This window comes from Rhamphochromis sp. 'chilingali' (assembly GCF_963969265.1).
Source record: "Rhamphochromis sp. 'chilingali' genome assembly, chromosome: 4".
Taxonomy (NCBI): domain Eukaryota; kingdom Metazoa; phylum Chordata; class Actinopteri; order Cichliformes; family Cichlidae; genus Rhamphochromis; species Rhamphochromis sp. 'chilingali'.
The window spans coordinates 32,442,602-32,453,689 of NC_137948.1; the positions used below are offsets into that span (position 1 = coordinate 32,442,602).

Sequence of the window (11,088 nt, forward strand, 5' to 3'; positions counted from 1 at the left end):
TAGCCCTTGTGCGTCAAGGTTCGGGGATGCTCTTCTGCATACCTTGGTTGTAATTTGTGGTTATTTTAATTACTGTTGCCTTCCCACCAGCTTGAATCAGTATGACCATTCTCCTCTGAGCTTTGACATCAACACAATAGTTTCAGTCAGAGAACTGCTGGTCACTGAATATTTTCTCTTTAGTTGACCATTCTTTGTAAACCCTAGAGATGGCTGTTTGGGAAATCACAGTAGATGAGTAGTTTTTACTGAGACCAGTATGTCTGGCCCCAACAATCTTACCAGGTTCGAAGTCACTTAAATCGCCTTTCTTCCTCATGATGTGTACATGCTTAAATGCAAGCTGTGGCGACATGATTGGCTAATTGCGTTTTATGATTATTACTTTTACAGTGCAATCACCACACAGTTATACTTTTGGGGTCTTATTGTCAGTAACAGGAATGCAATAAATATTCTGAGAACGCACACACACTTATCTACATAAATAAAACACAGACTCATTCCATATCAGCTGACCAAATTTTAAAAAAAATTCCCAGCCTCACCATCTCTGATTTGGCTTAAAACATTCCAGGATAATGATACACTTCTTATTAATAGAAAAACTGCCCAATTTTAGCTCTCTAACGTTATTAATTTGTTCACTAAATGCAAAAACAAAACTACATAACTGCATAAATTTAACATCAAATCCATGTAATTACAAAGATATTAGAACTTTAAAAAAGAAAAAAAAAACCCCATTCATATCGCACTCGAAGAAGACGCTGATCGTGAACGCGCTCCGCTGCCCCTGTTCTCCGCGCATGCTCTCTTTAATCGCACCGTCAGGAAAAGTTTGCAAACACAATGGCTGAGGAGCAAGCTCAGACATCAAACGAAGAGCCCGTTCCTCTGTTCCTCATAACATCAAACACGGCACAGCAGAATAAGAGAAAAAAGCTCGCAGACAAAGAGCGCGTTGAGGAGGGAGTGTCAGATGAAGCCAGGATAAACATCGGAGCCGCTTTTCAGAGGTGGAGGGAGATACGGGAACTGAAAGGGTTAAAAACTGATGCAGAGTTCGCGACATTTCTGCTGGACAGGTAATAATACCCCTAAATATAATGGTAATAATAATAGCTCAGCTTCATTTCGTTTTGCTTCAGATAAAACACAACATACTGACTGAAATGACGCATATCTTGTGAGTGATGTTGCGGTGGGCTAATGCTAGCTTGTTCCCAGTACTGAGGTTTGTGATGAGCGCGTGAGTGTGAGGGGTTGTGTCAGGAAGGACATCCGGGGCCCGTTCTTCGTACGTCGCTTACTACATCCAAGATCAAATCATCGCGCTAACCGTGAGCTCGCTAATCCGGTTCCCCGAACACACCTGCTGTTGACGATTAGTACAGCTGGACGCAGTAATGTGACATCACTGGGTGTCGTAAAAGGGGCCACGCATCGATAGTAGAAACATTGATCGGCAACCCTCTGATTGGTCGGCGAAAATGTCGACGGAGCGCGCTCGGCTCGGTATTTTTCGGCAGCAGAGCAAGAACTCTTGAGTGAGGGATTTCAGGAGTTTCAGAGTTTAATCAGAACGCAAGGGAACACTGCAAAGGCTGCAAAAGCAAGGAGAGAGGGCTGGCAGGAAGTTGCTGACAAATTAAACTCGTAAGTAATTTAATAATAACAATAATAATGGAGTGGATTGATATAGCGCTTTTCAAGGCACCCAAAGCGCTTTACAATGCCACTATTCAGTCACTCTCACATTCACACACTGGTGGAGGCAGCTACAGTTGTAGCCACAGCTGCCCTGGGGCAGACTGACAGAAGCCAGGCTGCCATATCGCGCCATCGGCCCCTCTGGCCAACACCAGTAGGCGGTAGGGTAGATTTATTATATTACACTATATTATCCAATATTATATTACATTATATTATAATATGTTATATTTTATCCTCTTTCACATTAGAGCCACGACAGGACCCACTAGAACATGGGAACAGGTAAAAGTGAAATATAAGAATATCCTACAGAATGGTAATATTTATCACTTATATTGCTTTTAGTCTCTTGGAAAGAGACCCTGGAATAATCTGTTTGTTTATAACAGCAACCAAGAAAAGGGCAGAGGAAAAAAAGACAGGTGGTGGTCCTGCACCCCCTCGTCAACAAGTTGGTTAAGTGAATAATACCCTCACGGGAAAATCGATATCTCTCTATGAGCACACTGTCGCGCTGAGCTAAAGGATCCTGTCTATCCCGCAATATACGCTGAATTCTGAGGACTCTCCTTATCAATCTTGCACCTTCCGCAATGGGTGGCTCGCGTAAACGGACAGGACATGGCTGCGACAGGCTTCCCAAATCCACCTTCGCTTTTATAGCCGTGGTCTCTCATCTTGATTACACGAAGTAATTTACAATTGCTACTCTGAAATATGAATTAAATCTGTAATAATCACATACATGTAATAGAATGTTAATAGTACATTTCCCTTTTTTAGGAAATGACCTGTGTGAAATCAATAAATGGATCAGGTGCTGCATTGTCTTTAGTTACATTGATGTTATTTATTTATGGTGAAACAGTGGTGGAATATCGCTGTTGCTTTCGTATGATGACGCGGACATACCTGCGTGGCCGCGATCTAATCCTGTTTACATAAAGTAAACCTGCTCCCGAGCAGGTTTACGCTTACGGCTCTGTTGCTATGACAGCAAGTCCCGGATGAGCTTCGGGGAACCGACTGATCCAGGATCACGCGAAATCGTCAACAATCTAATCCGGCTAACCTACTTAGCGAGGTACGAAGAACGGGCCCCCGGTGTGAAAAACAAAACAAAACAAAACTGCCAAATCATACATGTGGAGCTACAAGATGTGAATAAAGAGCAGCATGAGCTTTAGAAATAGGTTCACTGAGCTAAAGCTGAGTGAACCTAACCATTAATCATATGTTGATTAATGGTTTTCTTTCGTTTTTGATGTACTGCAGAATATTTTTATAAAATCCCAAGCCAGGAAAATCACCTTCATGTTTTTCTGTGTTTTATCTTCAGCTAATTTGACACAAAGGCATCTGCTGTGATGATTACACCTTTGATAAAGTCTTGCAAGTGTCAGCTTCCTTTTTATAGATACAGAAATATGTAAATGTACTGATCTGAATTATGTTTCTGACTATCTGAGGCAAAATTTCCCAGATGCAAATTGAATTGAATCGAATCGAGGATCGAATCGATTTGGGACCTTGTGAATCGGAATCGAATCGATTCTAGAAATTAGTGACGATACCCAGCCCTAATAGTCTCCTTTGCATTAAAAAAGACGACCTTCTTTCGGCTGCACCCTTTAGGGGTCGCCACAGTGGATCATCTCCCTCCATCTCACCTAAGCATCCTCTGTATGGAAATCTCATTCTTTATTATCTGTATGTTTCTGATGTAACCCTCCTTTATCTGGGCTTGGGACCGGTGTACACTGGCTTATGCACTCACGTTGTGTTTCAATAAATGGAAAAAGGAAAAAGAACATGAACATGAATCAAGTTGGAAAAACATCATGAAGTCTAAGAAAGTTTTTGAGTTGTTGACATCATACTCAAATTAATGGCACATAAATATTTCATTAACCGCAATACATTTGATTAATTGTGCAAATGTTTGTTATTCAAATAAATATTTTTCCCACACTTAATCTGTAATATGGTAATTGTTTGTAACCATAGACTGTATATCAAAGATGGATGTAAGCACATCACCCAGTGCTCTGGAACATTGCATTTTGAAGCCTCAACGTTAACGCTTTGGCCATCATTATGTAAAGCAGAATTCAAAGTACATCAACTGACCCCATTTGTGGGCATTTATCTATGCAAAGTGAAGGATTGTGGGTATCCCTCCTACACAGTTGTCCTTCCTCAGCGTGTAGTGTGACAGTGATCACCCTATGAAGAAGTAAAATGCTGAGTGATTGAAAATTTAGAACAGAGAAGAGAGAGTTTACCAGGCCTAAACGTGAGGTTATAATGTTTTTGTTTTCCATGTTATGAGTTAGCTCTTGCATACTATGCTTTTGTGCAATTATTTAAATAATTAGTAACCAGATGTAATTTTTCTGGATTTTAGTTTGACCTCCATGAATTGATTTTCTGCAGAGATGCTGACTTTGAAAAGGAAGAGCTGAGTTTCAGTGAAGCAGAAAAACCTTCTGCTCAGGTTTCAATGTCAAGGTATATGTTTTTTTTATTAATAGTATTTATTAGTTGTTTTTTTAAATTAATTATACTGTTGTCACAGATTATAATTTCTAGGTCAGACATATATGCATACCTTGTACAGTTAGATCCTGTATTGACAGACAAAGTTCAATAAAACAGTCATAATCTGAATGAATTGCAGACTTTTACGGTTTTTTAAAAAGTAGTACATTAGCAGAATTGCAGAAGTTTTTCTATACAGTCTTGTATTTTTCAAGGTCTCATATGTAATTGGACAACTTCACACTACCGTAAATGGAATGCTTATTTTTAATGAGTGAAAAGTCAACTTGTCCAAAACAAGTATGCATAAAACTGCAAAGCTATTTGTCATCCCTCAAACTTGATGATGACTTCAATTTCATCGTAATTCCCATACACACAATATTTACATCAACTTATAAGTCATTGAAATAATGTTCGTTTTCCTTCGCTGTAGTGTTGACCGTGCAGAGAACTGGGTGTGTTCTCCGGGCGAGGACAAAGATGTTTCAACATCAGAGGATGAGGATGGCGTCAGTGACAATAAGGATGAGGACTACATCCCTCCAGTATACATTCAGTAAGCCCTTCATTTAAAAGTTCAGGTTCATGAAAAGTTGTTTCATTTTTCTCACTGTCTTCCCTGTTCCTCCAGCAGTGGCAGTGCCAGTAAAACTAACATGCACTCGGATGCTCCAGAGTCTATCAGCAAAGGGGACGCTTCACATGAAACTGCAGAGCCAATGGAGCAGCTGCCAGGGGGCATGGAAAAAACGAAAGTCCAGAGTGAGGACAAAACTGGTTATCCCGCATCCATTATTTACTGCTGACTGATTTAAACACCAGCAGCAGTTGTGTGAGATTAGAAGGATTTTATATAAATGTCTCTGGGTCGGGTGCATCAACAGATCGTTATGAAGCCTGGTCTTCACTGATAACTTAGTTTTTGTTTGGACCAATTTGTAGGATAGATATTGTGTACAGCATCCACCAAACAAACCTAGTCTTACTTATACCTGCTGTTAGCATGTGAGTGCCCAGGTCATTTTGGCTGTTGCCTAGCAACCACAATGTAAATTTGTCGTTTCAAAGTTGGCAGCAACTCTGAAATAAGACAGTGAACAAAGTCAACGGAAGATCACACTGATTATGTAAATCTCTGACAACTCTGTCTTTTAACTTTAGCATAAGTGTTAGAATCAGAATCAGAATCAGAAACTTTATTGTCATTGTCATGAGAACAACGAAATTAAGAATGGTCCCCAATCATTGCATCATCCCTAGCAATATCAAAATATAAATAAAACAATAAAATTCAATAAATAAAATAGATAGAATACTTAAAATACTAATAAGATATAACAGTAAAACATTCACATACATTCCCACACACATGCTTCAGACCGTGCATAGATTAACACAAGAGTTACTTTGACAATATGAAAAAAAGTCTGAGTTACAAGCCTTTCAAGCACGTGCAGTGGGTCAGAATTTAGCTTTTTAAGTCGCCATATCGAGATCGCCCCGTGAAGTTTTCTCAAGATCAAAAGAATATTTAACAGATCTTTAAAGGAAGGAAGTTACAGTTTCAGAGAGTCACTGGGCTGAGTGGGTGCACTGGGTCCTAGTATGCAATAAATGGGGATTATTTTCAGCTTTCTGTCATGTAATGCTGCTTCTGAATTAAAAACGCTGGGGCCATGTTGGTTCAGCCTCTTTATTCACGACAGAGTTCAAGCCAGTATTTTAAAAATGTTATTGAACACTTTTACACAGGAAAGGCAAGTAGGCCTTGAGTTAATGTAACCTGACAAAGTTTTTTACATATCTTTAATTTTTCTTTTTAAAATATGTTTGCTTGAAGTATTGAGTAAAACAATATTACTATAGCAAATCGGTTTATTTAAATATGCTGTAGTTTAAAGAAGTTGTAGTTGTTAACAGCGCTGATAGTGGATTTCTCCAAAAAAAAAAAAGTTGACATGTGCTATCCTCCTGAGGTTTTCTTTGTTACGATGGCAACACATCCCCACAAGTCACTGGAGAAAAGTTAAACACCAAAGTCGTCATTATTTTCTCTGTAACTTGGTGCCTATAATGTTATGCTGATTTTTGTGTCATTTGTTCCTACAGGAAACAGGCCTCATCATCAGCTTGGAAACCAGGAAAGGAATGCTGCCAACAAACACCTCCAAGTGAGCAAATTTACACCTTATAGATTAAGACTTCTTAAACTGTTGATAGCTGTGCACCTATTTAAGGAGGCGGGGTGTGATTCAGGGCTACACAGAAAAACTACATCCATTAAAAACCTTTGCACAGCATTTTTAATGTGTCTGTTCAGAGGATGGACCTTTTTAAAGGGACCTACACTATTATCAGTGATTACAAGCTCCAAAGTTTTATTATTGGACTCTCATAGAACAGTTTGGAATGATTCATGGTTCAAAATAATCCCTGTTATTTTATACTTTAAACCGGGTACCCGGGACAGGCTTACTGAAGTCTTACCTGGATCCAGACTCAGGGTATAGGCTTGGGGACAAGCATTTGGTTGCTCAACCTGAAAAAGGATGATGTGGGTCCATCCTCTTATGGGCCCACAACTCACAGAGCAGGCCATAGGTGTTCGGTGATCTGTGGCAGTCAGAGGCGGAGGCCCTGGCTCTCTGATCCTTGGCTTACAAATCTGATACGTGGCACGTCACCTCTCTGGTGGGGAAGGAGCCGGCGCTTTTGTGAGATACCAACTAGATGTAGCCAAGCTCACCTCAGTCCATAGCTCAGGCTCTGGAACCAGTTCACAGATAGATTGGGGAGAGCTGAAAGTAAAAGCATAGGTGTCGATTTAAACTCATTTCACAATGAGTTTCCTTTGAAGACTGGCTGGGCTCTTCCTTAGAGGTAGGGCAAGGAGCTCGGTCATTCAATACTGCTACTCCTCCACATAGAAAGGAGCCAGTTAAAGTGGTTTGGGTATCTCCTAACAGGAGGAGACCCTGGAGTATTGTGCAAATATGAGAGCATGTCGGTTCAAAACCCAGATGTATCACCCAGAATGAATTGTGCCTTTCGGAAACACCCACATGTTGAAGTACCGCAACTTCAACATGCAGCGCACCACAGCGAGTAGTTCTACATGTTGAAGTTTTTGTACCAGATGCACAACCTCAAAAGGATCTGTGAGTCCTCCTGACATTGTTTGTTTTTTGGGCAAATGTGATAACCACTCCACTGTGGAGCCTTTGCTCAGGCAAATGCTGACAGTTTAAAACTTCATGTGTTCACAGTGGAAAACAAATGAAGGCCACGGAGCTGAAACACGGGAGCAAGATCATGAAGCAGCACCTACAGGTAAGTTAGACTATTTTATTTTGATGTCATATTTTTTCTTTATAAGATCCGATCCACAAGACACATAAAAATATCCTCTGCTGGCCATAAAAGATTTTTAAGGTCGCAGAAAAATCTCTTGATGTTTTGATTTTTGCATATAAGCGTGATTGAATCAGAAGAATGTTTTTATCTCTTTAATGCAGCAGTAATCTAAACAGAGTTTTGCTGCTAGTGCTCGATGCCTTCCATACTCACACTAATGTTCTGAATATTATTATTTTCAGGTATTTATTTTTGTTCAGGAGAATTTTTAGGTGCGAGTTCAGAATCCACCAGTGAGCACACCGGCCTCGCTTACAAGACCGAAGAGATAAAACCGCCGCAGGCGCTTCGCAGACCGAAGAAGATCTACAAGTGTCAGACCTGTAGTAGAGTGTTCCCTCGGTACAATGCACTGCAGCGCCACCTTGTGATTCACTCGGGAAAAAGACCTTTCAAATGCTTTATATGTGGGAGAGGATTCACCCAGAGTGGAAACCTCAAAACACACATGAAAGTTCACAGAGGTGAGAGGAACCTCCTGCTGTGCTCAGGACACTTTAACCACAAGCAGTCATGTGATTAATTCAGTTGTGCTCATGAAAGCATCCGTTGAGTTTCTCCTCTTGTGTATCACGATGTTTCTTCTTTATTTAATTGCCCATCTGTATCTATCAGTCACTGTATTTGTTCCTCCTCACAGGTGAGCTTCCAAAGTGGACCTTAGTTCAAAAGAAGAGCGAGCCTAAAGAATCGCCTGCTACAGTTCACGTGTGTGGGGAGTGTGGAATGGACTTCCCTGAGAAACATCAGCTAGAGGAACACCGTGAGACTCACAAGAAACCCTACGCATGTCCCGACTGCGGCAAGAGATTCAAACAGGAAAATGGCGTTAAAATCCACATGCGGCTCCACTCAGGAGATTCCCTTTTCTTCTGTTCCGCCTGTGGGAAACACTGCACTACGGCTAAAATGCTTAAAATACATATGCTCACTCACACCGGAGAAAAGAATTACCATTGCGATCAGTGTGGGAGGGCGTTTTCACGCTCTTCCTATCTAAAGTTGCACCTCAGAACTCACACTGGAGAGCGACCTCACCTGTGCTCGATCTGTGGTAAACGTTACTCCAGAGCAGATACTCTTAAAGCCCACCTGAGAGTTCACACTGGAGAGAACCCGTACACGTGTAAGATGTGCGGGAAGTGTTTCTATTATTATCAGGGTTATCAAGCACATGTGAAGACTCATAACAAGAAGCCCAAAAAAGCTACAAGACCTCTGGGGAGACCAAAACAACAGCTGATAGTGGTAAATAATCAATAATGGGATTTTAGAAAAATAAGAAAATATTAAATTATTTTTGTTATATAATATACCTTTAACTCTCTACAGAGAAATTTCTGAAGTGGTTGGAGAAGCAGTGTAAATGTAATGTGTTTTTTAAGCACAGTTGCTGTTATGTGACTAGAACTGTGAAGACAATAAATCCTAATAATTGTTCCTGTGTGTTTTGTAATTGTAGTCTTAACAAACTCTTAAACTTAATGTTGATTATTCCAGATATTGGAGACTTAGTGGATCTGATACAAGGATTTGCCATTAAGCCAAAAGCTTAATCCAGTGAAGCTAGAAATATCACTGTTATTTGTTTTTTGTCCTTGGAAACAATCAGCCAATCACACCTGAACGTGAGGTTAGCTTATCAATCACATTACAGCAACTTAGTGCATTTACACTTGTCAAGATGGCCTGCAGAAGATCAGATCAGGAAAGAAATGTGATTTAAGTGACTTTGAATGTTGTGTCCTTGTTGGTGCCAGACAGACTGGTCCGAATTTGTTCAGAAACTGGTCTACTGGGCTTTTCCCACACATCTAACCCTAGGGTTTACAGAGAACTGTCTGGAAATGACTAAAAAGACTAATAGTTTTACTTTGAAATTCAGATTGTAGATTGAATTTGATGGAAAGAACAAGAAACCATGGATCCATCCTGCCTTGCATGGAAGGATGGATGCTGGTGTGAGCATCATTTAAACACCACAATCTACCTACCTGAGGGGGTTCTGACCAGGTCTTGTTGACTTGTAAAAGCTTATGGGACATTTTGTATTTCACCATTTATTAACTGCACAGAGAAGGCATTGTTTACATAGTTAGTTTTCTTTAAGCAAAAAGTATTATTAAAGTTCTTTATGTCCTCTTTTTTGGAAATCAAAATATAGTCACCCTATCCAAATAGATCTTTTGAAACCTAGTCTTGAGGTTTCAAAATATGCAGTACATCTTGATGTCTTGAAAGGGGTCACAGTGACTGCATCCACTTTTAATATAGAGTCTATGTTAGAGCATAGGGAAGCACTTTCATCCATAGCCATGATTACTTCCATGTTGCTGGCCAGTATGCTCTCAATATAGTTATAATTTGTACTCTTTTTTTATTTAAAATACCCTGTCGTTATCCGGTACCCAGAAAGTATATTTATTTCCTTGAAAGCTCCCATTTGTTCTGCCGTCGATTTCTCTAACCAGGGGTTTCTCTGAACACCAGCAGTGCGAGAAGAACGCCGGTTCGTGAACGCGCCGCGCACCGCCTCTACCTTGCGCATGCGCTCTAGCTCCAAATCTTCGGGAAAAGTTTACAAACAATGGCTGAGGAGCAACCTCCAGCATGCGACGAAACGCCCGTTGTTCCAGATCTACTGGCGTTTAGATCAACTGGCGTTGGTCGAACAGATGTGTGGCAGTCTTGCGTTTCAGTAGCTCCTACCGACAAACCAGCAAAAAAAAGCCAAATGTGTCATCTGTGACACTTGTGAGGTTGTCTCAAACACACTCCGTCAGTCTTGATGCTGTTGAACAACAAAATGTTTAAAAATGTGGCGAGTTTACCTGGTGATATCCTCATGCGCGACGCGATCGCGAAAACAGCAAACAAGTAACACCACGCCGTTGTTGTTCACGGGACAGCAAGAGTAAACGATCGGGAGACTCTTGTCGTCGTTATCGTCCCCCTCGCACGGTTTATTTCTCCGAATTCAGCGTTTTTGCTTCACAACTACAGCGTGCTGTTTACTTTGTGCACTAACATGGAGTCGAGTCAACCAGCGCCACCTCTGGCCAAGTGCCACAGCCTACAGCCAGATCAACCTGTGACACATCTGCACCACGTTTGAATTCGTGTCATGCACATTTGTACCTTTCAATTGTGTCTGTTTGTGCGTCATGCAAATAAACCTTTGGAAAGAATGAAATGATATCATGTATTTATTATCAGCCTACATTTGTACAAAATTCCAAATTATATACACAAAGTCATAGAAATCACCACTCCAATTGGTCATCATGATTTTAATATTCTCTTTTTCCATAACAATGAAATACGCCTTGGACAAATATGACACATCAATATTTCATTAGTGTTGTCACATCACATCCTGTAAGCATCGTCTGTCTGTGTCTTTTCCCTGAAAAT

General features: G+C 40.5%; 1 protein-coding gene across 2 annotated transcripts; it reads left to right on the plus strand.

Annotated features, from left to right (window-relative positions):
- The first annotated feature begins 9 nt into the window (after positions 1–9).
- On the plus strand, positions 10–9,675 carry LOC308395098 (uncharacterized protein). 2 transcript variants are annotated; one of them, XM_080879769.1, is made up of 8 exons: positions 10–1,088; positions 4,153–4,227; positions 4,694–4,816; positions 4,892–5,022; positions 6,370–6,431; positions 7,527–7,590; positions 7,857–8,138; positions 8,315–9,675. In XM_080879769.1, exons 1-8 carry the CDS (start codon positions 853–855, stop codon positions 8,935–8,937), a joined length of 1,596 nt encoding a protein of 531 aa, XP_080735895.1. In that variant the 5' UTR covers positions 10–852; the 3' UTR covers positions 8,938–9,675. The 2 variants fall into 2 exon arrangements, with proteins under 2 accessions (XP_080735895.1, XP_080735896.1); XM_080879770.1 differs by having other exon boundaries at positions 949–1,088; positions 4,124–4,227; positions 8,315–9,669.
- Positions 9,676–11,088: the final 1,413 nt, after the last annotated feature.

Bases quoted from the DNA above. Each gene is read 5' to 3' on its own strand.
- LOC308395098 (XM_080879769.1), top strand. From the start codon at position 853: ATGGCTGAGGAGCAAGCTCAGACATCAAACGAAGAGCCCGTTCCTCTG. The intron at 7,591-7,856 runs GTAAGTTAGACT...TATTATTTTCAG, and splicing joins TCATGAAGCAGCACCTACAG to GTATTTATTTTTGTTCAGGA. The intron at 8,139-8,314 runs GTGAGAGGAACC...TCCTCCTCACAG, and splicing joins ACACATGAAAGTTCACAGAG to GTGAGCTTCCAAAGTGGACC.